Source organism: Centruroides sculpturatus, unplaced genomic scaffold (assembly GCF_000671375.1).
Source record: "Centruroides sculpturatus isolate CEXI.00-Female unplaced genomic scaffold, Cexi_2.0 scaffold160, whole genome shotgun sequence".
In the NCBI taxonomy this organism is placed as follows: Eukaryota; Metazoa; Arthropoda; class Arachnida; order Scorpiones; family Buthidae; genus Centruroides; species Centruroides sculpturatus.
The window spans coordinates 512,296-532,464 of record NW_019384435.1 but is presented as its reverse complement, the minus strand read 5'-3'; the positions used below and the strand labels follow the sequence as shown (position 1 = coordinate 532,464).

The 20,169-nt window shown below is 26.8% G+C and overlaps 1 protein-coding gene across 1 annotated transcript in view; it reads right to left on the bottom strand.

Moving 5' to 3' along the window:
• The window catches only part of LOC111619913 (kexin-like), a 63,542-nt gene that overhangs the window by 2,077 nt on the left and 41,296 nt on the right, over positions 1–20,169 (bottom strand). Inside the window, 8 exon segments of the mRNA XM_023361737.1 lie at positions 994–1,350; positions 7,505–7,531; positions 7,629–7,816; positions 9,862–9,919; positions 10,168–10,307; positions 12,144–12,357; positions 12,898–13,001; positions 15,050–15,160. Of these exon segments, the coding sequence (XP_023217505.1) occupies positions 994–1,350; positions 7,505–7,531; positions 7,629–7,816; positions 9,862–9,919; positions 10,168–10,307; positions 12,144–12,357; positions 12,898–13,001; positions 15,050–15,160 (1,199 nt within the window).

Here is a 20,169-nt window from a genome sequence, read left to right as displayed (position 1 = left end):
AATTGTGATGTAAAATCCTGCATTTAGTAATTTGCAGATATGGGAGAGTTTTTTGTTTATTATTTACAGGGAAGATCCATTTACAAGTATTCATTGGTGCTATTTAGCAGGGCAGTGTATTGAAGTTTGACTGTATACATGTTAAAAGTATTATTTGTTATTTTTATTAAAATTCTACATACAAGTACAACCAAAAATTTTAATTTTTGTTTTACAGAAAATATTTTTTATAGATAGGAAAACTATAAATTTCAGTCAATAGCTTTAAAAACTTTATAAATACAATGAAACAACTGTTGAGAAAATGAGAAAATGGAGTCTGACAGTGAAAGAAGAAACATTTTGATGCTTTATTTTTTTTGTTCTGCCTAGTCTGTCTCAGTCTATGTGAAAGCCACTTCTCTAGCATTAAAATNATCGGTACGTAATCCAGTTATGCCTATGCGGTATCGGAAATGTACGTTTTATATGTACCTAAATAAAAGATTGTGTATCGGTACGTGTAAATATTATTCATAATTATGCATTTGTTTTGCCATTATTTGCCATGTTAGAATTATAATTTTTTTTATCATTCAAAGTACCGGAACAGTTTCTTATTTCACAAAAATACAAATATTCTGATAAGTTTACGAATAGAAATTGATTTTAATAAGCTTTTTTTGCAAGAATAACTTTCATATTAGTTTTCATTATATTAATTAATTTGTATTTTTAAATTTTATTTATTAAAATAATAATATATTCTAAATAAATTAGCAATATGTTATATTATACTATTTCATTTATAATATAAAATTAATTTTTAATTAATTATTTTAGATATCGACGAATGCTCCATATATAAAAACGTCTGTCAGCAACGCTGTATTAATACAAAAGGAAGCTTTCAATGTGCTTGTAATGAGGGATATAAAGTATCTGAGTCTAGTCCTTACATGTGCACAGGTAATGTAATGTTAACTCTGCATTAATAATAATAAATATACCAACCTGTTTTCTTTGCATCAGAATCTCTATTCAATTGAGAATATCCTGTGCCTTCATTCTTAATTGCATTCTGATCCAGAAAATAAACTGGTGGTCTTTGACTAGTAAGGGGATAATACTGATGAGTGTGACGCACAGTTGGAAATGGCGTGGTGGTAGTGGTTGTAGTTGTCGTGGTAGTTGTGGATCGTGTTGTTGTTTTACGTGGACGTTTAGTTGTAGGTGCAACCGTGGTAGTGGTGGTAGTTGTGGTGGGTTTGGGTCTGGATGTCGTAGTGGTGGTTGTGGTAACTCTTGGTACATCTGGATTCTCATATGTTCCAAAAACTGTTAATGACCAGTCTTTAAGAGTGGCACGACCTAAACATTTAATATATACAATGACAAAAACATTAAAGGATATATTTAAATTTTTCCAACAATTAAAAAGTTTTCAAAATTAAGAAATAAAAGCAGTTTTCTTAAAAATATTCTATATTTTTAAGAATTTCAGTCAATAGATTAAAAAAACTTTATAAATATAATAAAACAAGTGTTGAGAAAATGAGAAAACTGAGTTTGACAGTGAAAGAAGAAACACTTTGATGTTTTATTTTTTTTGTTCTGCCTATTCTGTCTCAGTCTATGTGAAAGCCACTTCTCTAGCATTAAAATATAATAACTAATTTAGTAATATAGTTAATTTAAATTTGATAAAACAATCTACATCAATAAAAAGGAGAAAAAGAACAGTATTCTAATCAAGTTCACATTCAATTATATTATTGTAATTTTTTTAACTGATTATTATGTAATATTAATACAAATAATTTAAAACAGTTTAAAAAATTAACTGGATTAGCTTACATTTTAATAATAAAAAAAAATCTGCTTTTTTAATCCAGCTGTTCATTTAAGTCTACATTTTAAATTTTATTGTTAGCGTGAAAAAATCATTTTTTCCACTATATTATTCTTGCAATAAAGTGAAAATATTTTAAATTGAATAAAAATGTCACAGGAAAAAAATTATATTGGAATTTTTACTTTAATCAATAAACTTTTACAACTTAAAGCAAATTTTCAATATTATGACATATGACATAAAACTAATTATTACTGATAATGATATCACTATTGATTCCTAAATACTAATACTATTATATTAATTAAATGTTTAAAATTAATGATGTATAATACTTTTTATAATTTTGATTAACAACTTATATATATGTTCAAAACATTTAACAACTGTTTGTAAATTATATATTATATATAAGATTGTGTCAATCTGGCTAAATTGGCCAGACTAATACAAGTTCAACACTAAGAAATTGGTAAAATAAGACTAAAATAGATTATTATTATTATTATAGATTATCAATATTTTACAAACTTTTACTAAATCAAATCAGCAAAATCAAAAACTGTTTTTCTAAAATCAGTTTCTCAATATTATAGGGTGAAGTTATTGGCTACCAGACAGTAACTAGCCATTCCAAATTTAAATCTTTCCAATTTCTTTGAAAAGATATTCTGGAAATATTGCAACAAAAAAATCCTATTGGTTTTTCTGTCATTGCATATAGCCTGTACAATTTTCATAAAACACCACACATTTTGGATTAAACAGTTATCATTTGCAATTTTTTTAGATATTGGCAATAAAAAGGAAAACTTTTAAAAATTAAAATTATCTTAAGTGGCTAATAATGGTACTATTTGACATACATCTTTTTTCAATAAAAGAGAAATACAAAAATTTATAAAATGGGATCATTTCAATAGGAAATTAAAATAAAATGTTATGTATTTGTAGAACAACATTACTTAAAAACAGGATCTGATATTGCAACAGTCAATCAAAATTAACAGTTTAATATCCTTAAAAAGCTGGTCTACACAGTGACACTTAATGTCAATATTTATGTCCTAGAGTAGCATATCTGTTGTCCACATATACTTCATTTTTTTTTTTAAGTTTAGACTAGTGTCATATACTAGGTTGTTTCAAGTGTCACTAGATAGTGTATAGGATGCATATGCATGCCACAGAAGTGATTTAATCTAGCTTTTTTTTACTATATAATTTGTATAAGTTAATACAGATTAACATAACCTGTGATAGCTGTTTGTGTATCTTAGTTATATATTCTTTTTCCTTTTTTTCAGTTAACTCTTTCTGCCTTGTCAGCACTAAAAGGCATTTTATCAAGCCCAAAGTGAGTTCAACCAGGACCATAATGGGACCAGTCCACTACCTGGCTGCCCCAACATATCTGAGACAGACTGACCATGAAAATTTCCTAGGGTGTTTTGACTGACTGGATTCAATCTAGCTTAAGCCATCCCACTGACATAAAAAATTCAAATTTATTTGTTAAAACTTTAAAAGATTTTTAAAAACATCTATTAGAGCAAATACAGTATGATTTAGTAAACCATCTGAAATACAATAATAATAAGTATCATTTTTATTAAATGTGCATGAACTATTTAAATATATTTATTGAATAATTCNTTAAGAGTGGCACGACCTAAACATTTAATATATACAATGACAAAAACATTAAAGGATATATTTAAATTTTTCCAACAATTAAAAAGTTTTCAAAATTAAGAAATAAAAGCAGTTTTCTTAAAAATATTCTATATAAAATTTCAAATTGTATGTTAAAGGAAAAAAAAAAATAATAATAACAACAACAGAAAATACAGAAATATTTATGCTTTAAGTAATAATTATAACTTCAATACTTTTCTGGTTCCTAAATTATAAAAACAATAACAGTATTTCTACAAGCTGCAATTGAGAAAATCTTAAAATATTTTTTATAGATAGGAAAACTATAAATTTCAGTCAATAGCTTTAAAAACTTTATAAATACAATGAAACAACTGTTGAGAAAATGAGAAAATGGAGTCTGACAGTGAAAGAAGAAACATTTTGATGCTTTATTTTTTTTGTTCTGCCTAGTCTGTCTCAGTCTATGTGAAAGCCACTTCTCTAGCATTAAAATCTAATAACTAATTTAATAATATAGTTAATTTAAATTTGATAAAACAATCTACATCAATAAAAAGGAAAAAAAGAACAGTATTCTAATCAAGTTCACATTCAATTATATCAATATTATTGTAATTTTTTTAACTGATTTAAATTATTTTTATTAATAATACATAATAAACAGTTTAAAAAATTAACTGGATTAACTTACATTTTAATAATTAAAAAAATCTGCTTTTTTAATCCAGCTGTTCATTTAAGTCTACATTTTAAATTTTATTGTTAGCTTGAAAAAATCATTTTTTCCACTATATTACTCTTGCAATAAAGTGAAGATATTTTAAACTAAATAAAAATGTCACAGGAAAAAAAATTATATTGGAATTTTTACTTTAATCAATAAACTTTTACAACTTAAAGCAAATTTTCAATATTATGACATATGACATAAAACTAATTATTACTGATAATGACATCACTATTGATTCCCAAATACTGATACTATTATATTAATTAAACGTTTAAAATTAATGATGTATAATACTTTTTATAATTTTGATTAACAACTTATATATGTTCAAAACATTTAACAACTATTTGTAAATTATATACTATATATAAGCTTGTATCAATCTGGCTAAATTGACTTGGCCAGACTAATACAAGTTCAACACTAAGAAATTGGTAAAATGAGACTAAAATAGATTATTATTATTATTATTATTATTATAGCTTATCAATATTTTACAAACTTTTACTAAATCAAATCAGCAAAATCAAAAACTGTTTTTCTAAAATCAGTTTCTCAATATTATAGGGTGAAGTTATTGGCTACCAGACAGTAACTAGCCATTCCAAATTTAAATCTTTCCAATTTCTTTGAAAAGATATTCTGGAAATATTGCAACAAAAAAAAATCCTATTGGTTTTTCTGTCATTGCATATAGCCTGTACAATTTTCATAAAACACCACACATTTTGGATTAAACAGTTATCATTTGCAATTTTTTTAGATATTGGCAATAAAAAGGAAAACTTTTAAAAATTAAAATTATCTTAAGTGGCTAATAATGGTACTATTTGACATACATCTTTTTTCAATAAAAGAGAAATACAAAAATTTATAAAATGGGATCATTTCAATAGGAAATTAAAATAAAATGTTATGTATTTGTAGAACAACATTACTTAAAAACAGGATCTGATATTGCAACAGTCAATCAAAATTAACAGTTTAATATCCTTAAAAAGCTGGTCTACACAGTGACACTTAATGTCAATATTTATGTCCTAGAGTAGCATATCTGTTGTCCACATATACTTCATTTTTTTTTTTAAGTTTAGACTAGTGTCATATACTAGGTTGTTTCAAGTGTCACTAGATAGTGTATAGGATGCATATGCATGCCACAGAAGTGATTTAATCTAGCTTTTTTTTACTATATAATTTGTATAAGTTAATACAGATTAACATAACCTGTGATAGCTGTTTGTGTATCTTAGTTATATATTCTTTTTCCTTTTTTTCAGTTAACTCTTTCTGCCTTGTCAGCACTAAAAGGCATTTTATCAAGCCCAAAGTGAGTTCAACCAGGACCATAATGGGACCAGTCCACTACCTGGCTGCCCCAACATATCTGAGACAGACTGACCATGAAAATTTCCTAGGGTGTTTTGACTGACTGGATTCAATCTAGCTTAAGCCATCCCACTGACATAAAAAATTCAAATTTATTTGTTAAAACTTTAAAAGATTTTTAAAAACATCTATTAGAGCAAATACAGTATGATTTAGTAAACCATCTGAAATACAATAATAATAAGTATCATTTTTATTAAATGTGCATGAACTATTTAAATATTTTAATTTTTGAGTTAACCATCCTTTGGATACTTCTGGATCCTCCACTTATTCCAGGTCCTTCCAGTGCAATAGGGTGAGGCCTTAACTGGCTTGTCATACAGCCAGCTGAACTTCAATACTATTAAAAGTTTTGTAGATTAAGACCAACTGGAAAGTAGATCAACTGGAAATAGATTAGAGTCTGCAGTTTGCAATCTATCCACAGAGTTTGTATGACACTGACACCCATTGCTGGTGATCAAATTGTTAAGCTAGAGACAAGTGTACACACTAGACTAAAAGTTGAATACTTGCCTTAAAATCACTTAGAATTTCAGAAATTTTTTTTAGCATTTTAGCAGTAATTATGATGGGACGGGGCATCATTCGTCTTTGTTTTAATACAAACAATTCATTAAACTTTGTCATAACAACCTGTGTGTTATGATTTGTCCAATTTTACATAAAATAACTTTATTCCCTAATTGTTTGTGAACAATTTAATTCAGAAAAATTAAGGATAAAATTTTATTATTTTTTTTAAATTAAAGTAATTAAATAACATCAATTTATATTATACAAAATAAAGGAATATTTAGAACAGTCTAAAATAATGTAAAACATTAGGTTATCTTGCAATATTCTTAGCATAAAATATTTTAAGGAAATATATACATGCACATAATATAAATACTATATGTAGTCATTTTGATAGTTAATATATAGATTTGTGTAAAATTGGAAATATAACATTTAAGAAATTCAGAACAGCAAAGTTCATTAAAAAAGAAAACTATCCACACAATCTTTACTTATCCTTTTCTTACACCAGGAATTCATCTANTTTATCTTTCTGAAGATCAAATTATGTAATAAATAAGAATTGGCTAAATAAGCTTACTGTAAATTCTTTGTAGGTATATCAATTTCTTCTGGTTAACAAAATTTAAATTTGATTATATTTTAGCACAGGTAATACCAGATATATCTGTTAACATTAAAAACTTTCTTTAACGGTCTTTTAATTTACTTGTTTAGTTTCTCATGGTTTGTAAATGATTTTTTGAAATACTATGCAGTTAAATAACATTTATCATCAAAATTTAATATAAGTTAACTGAAAATAATAAATATAATTAATTTTTGTAGAATCAAAATATGTAATAATTGATAACAGTAATCTTAATAAATATAAATAGTTTTAAGGAAATATATACATGCACATAATATAAATACTATATGTAGTCATTTTGATAGTTAATATATAGATTTGTGTAAAATTGGAAATATAACATTTAAGAAATTCAGAACAGCAAAGTTCATTAAAAAAGAAAACTATCCACACAATCTTTACTTATCCTTTTCTTACACCAGGAATTCATCTAAAAATACACTGAAGTTGTCTATTTTACATAATTTACTGATGTTTTAGCCTCAAATAAAAGACGACTTTAGTGTGTTTTAGATGAATTTCTGATGTGAGAAAAGGTCAAGTGAACATGCCATTTGGATAATCCATTTTTCAATTGAAAATATTAACTTTTGTAATGAACTAACTATAATTTTGAAAAATCAAAACTTTACTTATATAATTTTAAATGCCTTAATAATTTCATCACTTTTATTAAAGGAGAAATTTTCAAAATTATCCTGTATCATATATATTTTAATGACAATTAACCTACCCAATATACCATGTGGTAGATCACTTCCTATCACAAATGACAGCATGAAAAAAATTTTTTTAATTCAACATCATTTCAAATGTAATAAATAATTTTAAATAATATTCTAAAATTGCAGATTTACCAAAATATCGGCCTTCATTATGAATCTCAAGTTTCCATTCCCCATTTGGATTCTCACCCCAATTATGAACAGTCATGAATGGCCACGCTTGAAATCCTGATCGAGAATTATCATTTGTACGTTGAGCAAGTAAAGTTGATCTGAAATTGAATAAACATTTTAGTTTAAAAAGTGATTCACAAGAATTCCTGTTGCTCATTTACATATTATAAATAAAATTCAACACTACATAGGTGTAACTAATTTAGCTAGATGTAATCTAACAACATTTAATCAAATTTTTTTTTCTTTTCTAATTCATTAACAATAGAATTGGTAATAATAGAACTAGGAATAAATATACAGTACATATTTTCAGTATTAATAGTAAAAAAATGTATACATTTAGTATCAAATTGGAATATTAAATGAATATCCTGATCATAATTGAATTGCAGCTACATTGTAAAATAAATCTTAAAAATATTTTGAAAGTGTAAATGTTCATTCCCTTTAATTTTCATACTAGACAATGCCAAATAGGGTGTTTATAGGAATCCAAAGAAAATGTAAATGATATCAGTCTACCATTTTGTAAAAACCCTGAAATCTAATCTGGACAAGAAATCTCAAATTTTTTTGCAAGTGTCTATCATCTTGGATCTGCAGGATCCATTCCCATGCACATTGAGGAGCTGGAAATTTTTTCCTAGTCCAAGAATGTTCCTACTCCTATAAATTAATGTTATTTTTACTAACAAAAAAGTATCTTTAAGATTGCTTTTTATTAACAAGGAAACATACTACATATTTACACACATCCTACCCTATAGTTGCAGGTCCTATACAAGCACTCAATGGCCCTGCCTATCTCTCACCCAGTGCCGGCACGAGGCAAGTTTCAGGATGGAGCGAGATCCTATTATGGCACCCCCTTGGTTGCCCCTAATTTATACCCTTTAATTTTTTTTTACCACTGAGGCGCTCCCTAGGACTTAGCGCCTGGAGTGTCTGCTCCGTTCGCCTTATGGTAGGGCTGGCTCTACTCTCACCATCTGGTTACCCTCATTGTAGGCCCGAACTCATGATGGGTATGATTAATTAAAAGATGCTTTAAGTGCCCACAGATGAGAAAAGTCAAAAAAGAAATCTAACATATATGACTTTAAATCATATTAGATTTTCTGTAAAAAGTTGATACACTGGTTGTGAAAAGTAGAAATGATGTTTATTTTGTTTAATAAATGGCCATTACAGGACTTAAATAACTCTTGCAAAGATTTTATACCACAAATGTTATTCATACTAGCTAACATGCTCTGTTGCTATAAGACTATTATTTTTTATTGTACTGAATTTTGCAATGTTAACAAATCTCAAGGGCAAAATGGTTGCTGGTTTATAACTAAAGGAATCTTAAATTTCCTATGGATAATTGCATGTAGAATGTTTAAGAATTTGATGTCCACAATCTTTTTTTATAACCCTACTAGAAATACATGTATCGCAGTATACTGGGATGTTCAGTAATGGTGTTAATCATTCTTAAGTATGTGCGCTTTTATCTTTCTGAAGATCAAATTATGTAATAAATAAGAATTGGCTAAATAAGCTTACTGTAAATTCTTTGTAGGTATATCAATTTCTTCTGGTTAACAAAATTTAAATTTGATTATATTTTAGCACAGGTAATACCAGATATATCTGTTAACATTAAAAACTTTCTTTAACGGTCTTTTAATTTACTTGTTTAGTTTCTCATGGTTTGTAAATGATTTTTTGAAATACTATGCAGTTAAATAACATTTATCATCAAAATTTAATATAAGTTAACTGAAAATAATAAATATAATTAATTTTTGTAGAATCAAAATATGTAATAATTGATAACAGTAATCTTAATAAATATAAATAGTTATGACTTTTATTAATGTTTGTGCACTGATGCATCAATTTCATCCAAGTAGTAATGAGCTATATTGTTGGCAAAACATACATGTTAAGCATGGAAACGCCCATGTTAATCAAAGTTGTGTAGTAAAGTCATAATTAACTCTAGTGACTGTTGTTTAAACCAACCCTAGAAAAGCTAGCTTTACCAGGATTCTTGTCACATTCATAAGTATTCAATTCAAAGATATGCTTAAATATTAGTTTCAAGTTAGAAGATCATATTTTAAAATTAAAATTTTCTGCAAGTTTTGGCTAAATTAGGTGTATTCTGTTATTTAGACTCAGCTCATGTAAGAAGTACCAAAAACAGAACTTCATTAAAATTTGTTGGAAAAATCCTTTTTCATTTTCAGAAAAGTCTTTTACAGAATAGAAGATTTACAATTAAATTCCAGTTATAAGTAATAAATGGAATTTAAAAGAAATATAAATTAATATAATCCGTACAACAATTTCTGGCATAAAATTTAAAGAAATTTTACATTTAAGAAAGTCTTTAAATTTCAAATAATAATTGATATAATAAATATTCTATAAAACTTAATATAATTATATCAAATTACATATTTAAATAATTTTAAATAATATTCTAAAATTGCAGATTTACCAAAATATCGGCCTTCATTATGAATCTCAAGTTTCCATTCCCCATTTGGATTCTCACCCCAATTATGAACAGTCATGAATGGCCACGCTTGAAATCCTGATCGAGAATTATCATTTGTACGTTGAGCAAGTAAAGTTGATCTGAAATTGAATAAACATTTTAGTTTAAAAAGTGATTCACAAGAATTCCTGTTGCTCATTTACATATTATAAATAAAATTCAACACTACATAGGTGTAACTAATTTAGCTAGATGTAATCTAACAACATTTAATCAAATTTTTTTTTCTTTTCTAATTCATTAACAATAGAATTGGTAATAATAGAACTAGGAATAAATATACAGTACATATTTTCAGTATTAATAGTAAAAAAATGTATACATTTAGTATCAAATTGGAATATTAAATGAATATCCTGATCATAATTGAATTGCAGCTACATTGTAAAATAAATCTTAAAAATATTTTGAAAGTGTAAATGTTCATTCCCTTTAATTTTCATACTAGACAATGCCAAATAGGGTGTTTATAGGAATCCAAAGAAAATGTAAATGATATCAGTCTACCATTTTGTAAAAACCCTGAAATCTAATCTGGACAAGAAATCTCAAATTTTTTTGCAAGTGTCTATCATCTTGGATCTGCAGGATCCATTCCCATGCACATTGAGGAGCTGGAAATTTTTTCCTAGTCCAAGAATGTTCCTACTCCTATAAATTAATGTTATTTTTACTAACAAAAAAGTATCTTTAAGATTGCTTTTTATTAACAAGGAAACATACTACATATTTACACACATCCTACCCTATAGTTGCAGGTCCTATACAAGCACTCAATGGCCCTGCCTATCTCTCACCCAGTGCCGGCACGAGGCAAGTTTCAGGATGGAGCGAGATCCTATTATGGCACCCCCTTGGTTGCCCCTAATTTATACCCTTTAATTTTTTTTTACCACTGAGGCGCTCCCTAGGACTTAGCGCCTGGAGTGTCTGCTCCGTTCGCCTTATGATAGGGCCGGCTCTGCTCTCACCATCTGGTTACCCTCATTGTAGGCCCGAACTCATGATGGGTATGATTAATTAAAAGATGCTTTAAGTGCCCACAGATGAGAAAAGTCAAAAAAGAAATCTAACATATATGACTTTAAATCATATTAGATTTTCTGTAAAAAGTTGATACACTGGTTGTGAAAAGTAGAAATGATGTTTATTTTGTTTAATAAATGGCCATTACAGGACTTAAATAACTCTTGCAAAGATTTTATACCACAAATGTTATTCATACTAGCTAACATGCTCTGTTGATATAAGACTATTATTTTTTATTGTACTGAATTTTGCAATGTTAACAAATCTCAAGGGCAAAATGGTTGCTGGTTTATAACTAAAGGAATCTTAAATTTCCTATGGATAATTGCATGTAGAATGTTTAAGAATTTGATGTCCACAATCTTTTTTTATAACCCTACTAGAAATACATGTATCGCAGTATACTGGGATGTTCAGTAATGGTGTTAATCATTCTTAAGTATGTGCGCTTTTATCTTTCTGAAGATCAAATTATGTAATAAATAAGAATTGGCTAAATAAGCTTACTGTAAATTCTTTGTAGGTATATCAATTTCTTCTGGTTAACAAAATTTAAATTTGATTATATTTTAGCACAGGTAATACCAGATATATCTGTTAACATTAAAAAACTTTCTTTAACGGTCTTTTAATTTACTTGTTTAGTTTCTCATGGTTTGTAAATGATTTTTTGAAATACTATGCAGTTAAATAACATTTATCATCAAAATTTAATATAAGTTAACTGAAAATAATAAATATAATTAATTTTTGTAGAATCAAAATATGTAATAATTGATAACAGTAATCTTAATAAATATAAATAGTTATGACTTTTATTAATGTTTGTGCACTGATGCATCAATTTCATCCAAGTAGTAATGAGCTATATTGTTGGCAAAACATACATGTTAAGCATGGAAACGCCCATGTTAATCAAAGTTGTGNGTGTGTAGCATCCACGAACTAAACCATGTGAGGTTGGTGCTCTGTAAAGAGCATGCAAATGCGTATATCTGGTTGCTTTACACAATTCAAATATTTTAGCCGTGGAAGTTATCCCATATTCAACAATATAGTACTTCCATTCAGAATATGCATATACAATAGCAATCTTATATCCTTTTTCACATATAGTATAGAAATTTGTAATAAGATACATGATCTGGTTATAATAAAATATTAATTTTAATTAATTCAAAGTATGTTAAAATATGAAAATAATCATATGATATGTATTTATATTTTAGAAAACACAAGGGAAGCGATGCTTTCACAGTTTCCATGGACAGCATGCCACTGTTATATGTTTTTATATAATCCTAAAATCATTATCCTAGCTACAGATTTAAAAAAGTCTATAAAGTTGATTTTATACAATATTAAATTTGTTTGCATTCAATTAAAGAATAATGCCTAAATTGAGTCATCTAACAAATCAAAGGTAGTTAATTATTACTACATACATTTCGATCTAATATGATTAGCATTTTGTCAATCTTTCTAAATCTCCCAAGTGAGTGTGTGCATGCAAGCAAAGTTATTATTTTGATGATAATTTTCTTAAAATTGTTTTTAGAATCTTAATTCCATTAGATCCATGAAAACTAGAGTTTATGTAAATTTGAAATCTCAAATAATATGCATATTTTCAATAATTACCATTTCGACCAACTCCATTAGTCTTCCAATCTTTAGAATGTAGATTTGCAGGTCTAGCTGTTCTCACAACAATATGTTGCATATCTCTCCATGTTAATTTGTTGCTAGAAATAATTTATAAAATATTTTTATAATTAAGTTTAAGAAATAGAAATATAATTTCAAACAAAAAATTTTCAAACAAAAGTTTATTTTGATCAAGTAAACAACAACATTCATATTTAATTTTAATGTATAAACACATGTTGAGTCACATAATGTGTACAATTTTATTGTGTCATTCAACAAAATAAATTCAGAAAAAATAAAAATCAAAAGAACTACTGTCAATAACTTTAATAATTTACAATTAATCACTTTCAAATTCTTAAAATTTAGTGAAGAAATTTATAGCCAAGAGAACAAATACTTAATAATAAGCAAAAGTATTACTGGTTAAATCAAAATAAACTTTTAAGTATTTAAATTAATTGATATCAGAAATTAGTTATATATCTCATCTGATAAATTCTAGTATTTAAAAAAAACTCATTAAATACACAATTTATGAAATGCTTTAGAAAAAGACCTTCAGTTTCAATGAATTATATAGATTATTATAGATTAATAAAACTTTTAGTGAACTGAAAGTAAATTAGTCATCTGTTAAAAATATCTGTAATGAATTTATTATAACTGTTGAAATGATTATGTTGTGAATGAAGTGATTTTATATTTTTCACATTTTTTTTCATAGATATTGAAAATCATCTTTTAAAATAAACCTCCATATATAAATAAAAAGGAGTTCATTAACAAAATTTTGTGTTTTTGTGTTTTTACTGTCACAACTAGGTACATAGACAGACACTGGGCATTTCTTATGTCAATCTTTATTTGGGAATATCTTGTTGGTTGAAACGTGTCTGGTGAAAGATATTCTCGAATAAAGATTGACATAAGAAATGCCCAGTGTGTCTATGTACCTAGTTGTGACAATAAAAACAGATAAAAGGCATGGTTTCATACATTAATCAATTCTATTATCTATATTTAAGAAATTTTGTTAGTCAATTCTTTTTTCTTTATATTTGAAGATTTATAATGTTCTTTAATATATTCTATATAATATATACATATATAATTTTATTTTTATAAAAGTTATTGTTTTGCAAAAAGTTTCAATATTTTATATTTATAATTTTTGATTAATATGTATAACAACAGTAAAGTCTACAATTTTCTAAATATAATAAAAAATTCTTTTTAAAAAGTATAAACAACAGTACATTAACTCATTATTCCTAATGTTACACACAAATTTTAGTATTTGCCATATGTCAGTGGCATGAGGTGACATTTGATGATAGGGAAGCTGTATTGGCCCTGGATAGAATCATTGGAAGTGTTTATATGATTATTTTGGTGTGTAGCATTTTGATTATTTTGGTGTGTTTATATGATTATTTTGGTGTGTCCACGAACTAAACCATGTGAGGTTGGTGCTCTGTAAAGAGCGTGCAAATGCGTATATCTGGTTGCTTTACACAATTCAAATATTTTAGCCGTGGAAGTTATCCCATATTCAACAATATAGTACTTCCATTCAGAATATGCATATACAATAGCAATCTTATGTCCTTTTTCACATATAGTATAGAAATTTGTAATAAGATACATGATCTGGTTATAATAAAATATTAATTTTAATTAATTCAAAGTATGTTAAAATATGAAAATAATCATATGATATGTATTTATATTTTAGAAAACACAAAGGAAGCGATGCTTTCACAGTTTCCATGGGCAAAATGCCACTGCTATATGTTTTTATTAAATCCTAAAATCATTATCCTAGCAACAGATTTTAAAAAGTCTATAAAGTTGATTTTATACAATATTAAATTTGTTTGCATTCAATTAAAGAATAATGCCTAAATTGAGACATCTAACAAATCAAAGGTAGTTAATTATTACTACATACATTTCGATCTAATATGATTAGCATTTTGTCAATCTTTCTAAATCTCCCAAGTGAGTGTGTGCATGCAAGCAAAGTTATTATTTTGATGATAATTTTCTAAAAATTGTTTTTAGAATCTTAATTCCATTAGATCCATGAAAACTAGAGTTTATGTAAATTTGAAATCTCAAATAATACGCATATTTTCAATAATTACCATTTCGACCAACTCCATTAGTCTTCCAATCTTTAGAATGTAGATTTGCAGGTCTAGCTGTTCTCACAACAATATGTTGCATATCTCTCCATGTTAATTTGTTGCTAGAAATAATTTATAAAATATTTTTATAATTAAGTTTAAAAAATAGAAATATAATTTCAAACAAAAAATTTTCAAACAAAAGTTTATTTTGATCAAGTAAACAACAACATTCATATTTAATTTTAATGTATAAACACATGTTGAGTCACATAATGTGTACAATTTTATTGTGTCATTCAACATATTAAAAGTTACACTAACTGAACCTGTCTTATCTTTGTGTCCAGACAAATTCATTTAGTATAACCATACTGGTCACATGTTAAAATATAAGTCTGCAGCAGTAAAGATGTCAAGCTGACATTCTGATGATCCTTGGTTATGAATATGGCCAAGAAGTTATATTTAGAAGTTAACCAATTAACTTCTAAATATTCATTCACATTACTTTCAGTACACAAATGCTTATTGGTTAACTTCTAACTCTTAATCCTTCATTTTGAATGTGAACATTAAGTACTGGATTTGAATTTGGCTTAGAAGAAGAACTCCATTATGTGTACAGTTTAAGGAGAGAACTCCTTAAATTGTACAATGATGTACTTTTTATGGCCAGCAAAGTCAGTTTCCAAAAATGTCAACCCTGCCAGCTGAGGTGATAACCCCAAGGGTAACCCCCTAGTGAGTTCAGTCCTGGTCATGAAAAGTACACTATTGTGTGTGACAAGAAAGAAAGGGTTGAGATGTTATCTATGCAAGCTTTTCAGTGGTATAAGTACATATTTGTATTCCACTAATAAGTCTACTTACTAGTCACATGAATAAACTATCACCTAAAAAAAGTTTCTGCAAATATTTTCTGAGTCATTTCTTCAATGTCAGGGAGTTGATGAATTATTGTATATGTAATTAAGAAGGTTACATCATTGTACACAACAGGAAGGAAGAGGGTCAAACATGACTAGAACTGTACACAATGGGTGACACCTGACTCAAAAATTCATGGGTTACAAAAATTTTACTCAAGTTTGAACTATAGGTGGTGAATCTGAATCTGGCACCATTCCTCACCATTTGGTTGGCCCTTTATTACTGACTGAACCAGGATAAGAAAAGACGATTTCCATGAAAGGAAAAAAAAAATTTTTTTATATAGTACAATAAACTCTGCTTATTGTAATCACTGTAGGATTAGTGTAAATTTATACCAACAATCAATTAGTAACATTATGCAAAATAAATAAGGTTACAATTACAGAAAATTCTTTTTAATATTAGTCAATAGTCCCCTGAAAAGTTAAAACAATTTAAAAATGTATAACTTGAAGACTTATTAATTATAATTAATAATTCATCCAGGATTGTTTGTTACTAAACTTCAACAACAGCTATCATAAATGCCAGAAATTTTAACTGTTTGTGTGTGTGTGGTGTGTGCAAATAACACAGTTCAAAGCACGGATTAAGACCAATAACAATAACTTGTTGATAACATTGAAAATGATTTTATGTTACGACTGCTAGAAGGAAAGAAAGCCTATTTATCCAAAGACACTGATAACAACTGAACTTGTTACAATATGTGACATCTATTATATTATGGAATAAAATTTAAAAATTAAACTTTTCAAGTATTAAGAATACTTATTTGTATACAGTACTGTACACAGAAATGAATATATACTGTATGTAGTGTATAAAATGTTCAACTTTACTAAAAAATAAAAGCAGAAATCATTCAAAACTTTTAAATTCTTATTTCATTCAAAATCAAAACAAATAAAAATGTTGCTTCAAGGAAAATTTTTCCATCAATACTTTCTTATTAACAAGGTTCTTTAAGATTAATCTGTTTATATTGGAATAAAATACAAATAACAGAACTTTAAAATAAAGACCAAAAAACTAAAAATAGAAATATCATTTCAGAAAAACATGAAATAACCATAGCTCTGATTTTTATATAATTATTATCATATCCTATATATTAGATAAATGTGTTAAGAAACAGAAAAGGATATTATAACAGAAGATAAACATTTATCAGTTGCCTTTACAAATTCATAGTGAATGAGTACGGATCAATTTATTTCTTTAATTACAATTAAACTTTTAAATATTTAAATGCAAAATCTATAAACAAATGTAAAATGTGACAAATGTAAAAAAAATCAATATCTGGCAAGTAAAATTATGTTAAAATTGCAATTTAATATTGCAATATAGTTTTTAAAAATTGTTATTGAAGCAGTTTTACAGTACCAGAACTTTAAACTTTTTTATATTTATTCTAACATTTAATATATTCTTTAAGATATAAACTGAAAGATGCTTTTGAAAACAGTGAAAAGTATTTTTAAAAATGTCAAATGGATTATTAGAAAGAAATTTACTTGTTCTTGAAGATGAATGTATGTAATATTACAGGAAAACTGTATACAGCATATATTCATTTGATGTTCTACACACATTAGAAACTATATTTTTACAGGTATATTTGCTATGTTCTTTTCGAAAAAAAAAAATTAAATAAAAATAATTTGAAAAACCAAGTCATATTGCCATTACTGAGGAAAGTTTTTATACTGATAGTTTAAATGATTCTTTAAATCATCCACTTGATTATATTCAAAGCAAAATATTAAGCACAGGAAACAGTTTAAAAGAAAATGTGACAAAAGATATTAACACAGTTTCCATTAAGTGAGAACTACTCATTTAAAAATAGTTCAACTGATAACTGTCAATATGAACAATTATATGGCAAGATTACAATAACTGCTTAGAGACACTGATTACCTTGAAATGTGACTTAATAATGAACCATTACTGTATGTTAACTCTATGCAAAAAACAAAGTGATTTATCATAATCCCTAATTAGAAAGTTTGTCGAAACTAATAATGCCAGCTAGTTTGACTTAATCTTAACCAATGATATCATTTACTGTTAAGTCTTGTTTTAGTTTTTTGGGTTGCAATTTAAAAAAATTGTAGACCTATAAATTTCCACTGTCATCTGTCTGTCTTTCCTTAATCTCAAGAATGGAGTTGGACAGATAAAAGACAAGACTAGATATGAAAACCTTAGGGGCAGGAAGCCCCGATTAACTACATATGAACTTCTGACGCAAACTGGAAGTCATGTTATTTCAATTGAAAATTTCCCCAGAGAGGTGTTAGTTGACTGGCACAACTCTATTGTTAAAGGAAAAGTATGATGTACAGGGGACAAACTACTAATAATTTAAGGTAGAGAGGATATACAGTATTTTAAATTTATTTAATTAAAAATGTGATTAAAAATTGTAGCTAGCATTGTGACGATGTCACAATAAATAAATAAAAGTTAATAGAAAACAAGTGATTATTATAAATATTTAATATGAAACACAGACTTGCGATATCACCACCAAACAAAGTTATTTCTATTCCAAATTAGCACATAAGAACACAGTAGTTAATTATTCATCTGTGATGAATGAACTATTTAAAAGTGCAGAAACAGAAGTACATTCAAACTTTTCCAATGCATTGTTCAGCTAATTTCTTGTCTACACATAACTTCAGAAAAATCACCAATAAATGGTGCACTAGAATATTTAAAAATATGTAATGATATTTTTATTATATATTAGACATTTAGAAAAAGATCTTACAAGATGGCAATAAGCTTTTGTCGCTTGATAAATTAAAACTAGCTCTTCCAAAAATGTATTTTCATTTTGTATTTTGATAACAATTAATTCTAAACATTCATTTTTTTCAATGAGTAGATTATAGTCTAGCATGGATTATAGAGAACAACATAAATGACTAAAATTATCAATTTTTAGGAGCATTTAAAATTAATTCTGACATGCCATAAAATTCAGAAAATGTTGGATTCCTTAGAACACAACAGAACATTCATTCCACTTTTCAAGGAAAGAATTTTTTTTATTTGCTTTTTTCAACATGTACGAAATTTTAGAACAAAATTAATAGCAGTCGTAAGCTCAACGAAAAAAAATCTTATGAAACAAAGTAAATTATTTCTTTGAACTAATTTATCTAAATTTTGTTGAATTAGGACTATCAAAAAACAAACAATCAATGTTAATACACACTATACAAACATAATCCAAATTTGTATAATAATGTATTCTAGACAAAATTAACTCAAAGCTGACAATAGAAAAAAAGTGTAATTAAATATTAAATAAAATTTGGTAAAATTTAGTATTAGATCAACTTCATAATTTTGATCATGTACAAGTATATTATTTATTTGGAAATTTACAAAATGGCATGCAAAATTATTTTTTGAAAAAGTTTTTTTTTTAATTTAACATTTCATAATATTTGTATTTACAAAAACTCATTATATGATATATCTAAATCATTAATAAAAAGTAGTAATACATTTTTTTAATAAGCAGTCAATGAGGTGATTTGTTCTAACTTTCAACTGATTAGGAATTATATACCAAACCAGTACAAATTTCAATTCAATTAATCAAAATTTAGGAGACAGACTTGATCAAAATTCGGTGGTATTAGATCAAAAACTGCTGGGTGTCTAGCAGAGACCACTTGTCCTGATCCATCAGTAAACAGTTGATCTTTAAACTCTTGAACCAGCTATAATGTCTGCAGAGTATTTTTTCTGGCAGACATTGTCTGATTGCATCAAGCAACCTCCAGCAAAACCAATATATGGTTTTGCTGGAGGTGGAAGTTGCTTGATGACTCTAGATATGACACTTGTGGCACATTGACTTTTCTGAACATCTCAGTTGGTGATGACTGTCCTAATAAAAAAAAAAAAAGGGGGAATAAGACACTTAGGGTCAGTCACCTGTAATTTATTGAACTGTGATATCATATTCTTTGTTCATCTGACATCTGTTGATATTTTCAATTGCAGTGATTTGTTTACATGTGTGACTAATCTAAGTAAACATTTCTCCTGTTCTGTTGGTTTTAACCCTTTGCTTTTGTAGATTTTCACAATTATGCTTAACTTTTCAATTTCAGTGTATATGCTTCAAAATACAATATATTGCATAAGTTAAAATTTATTTATT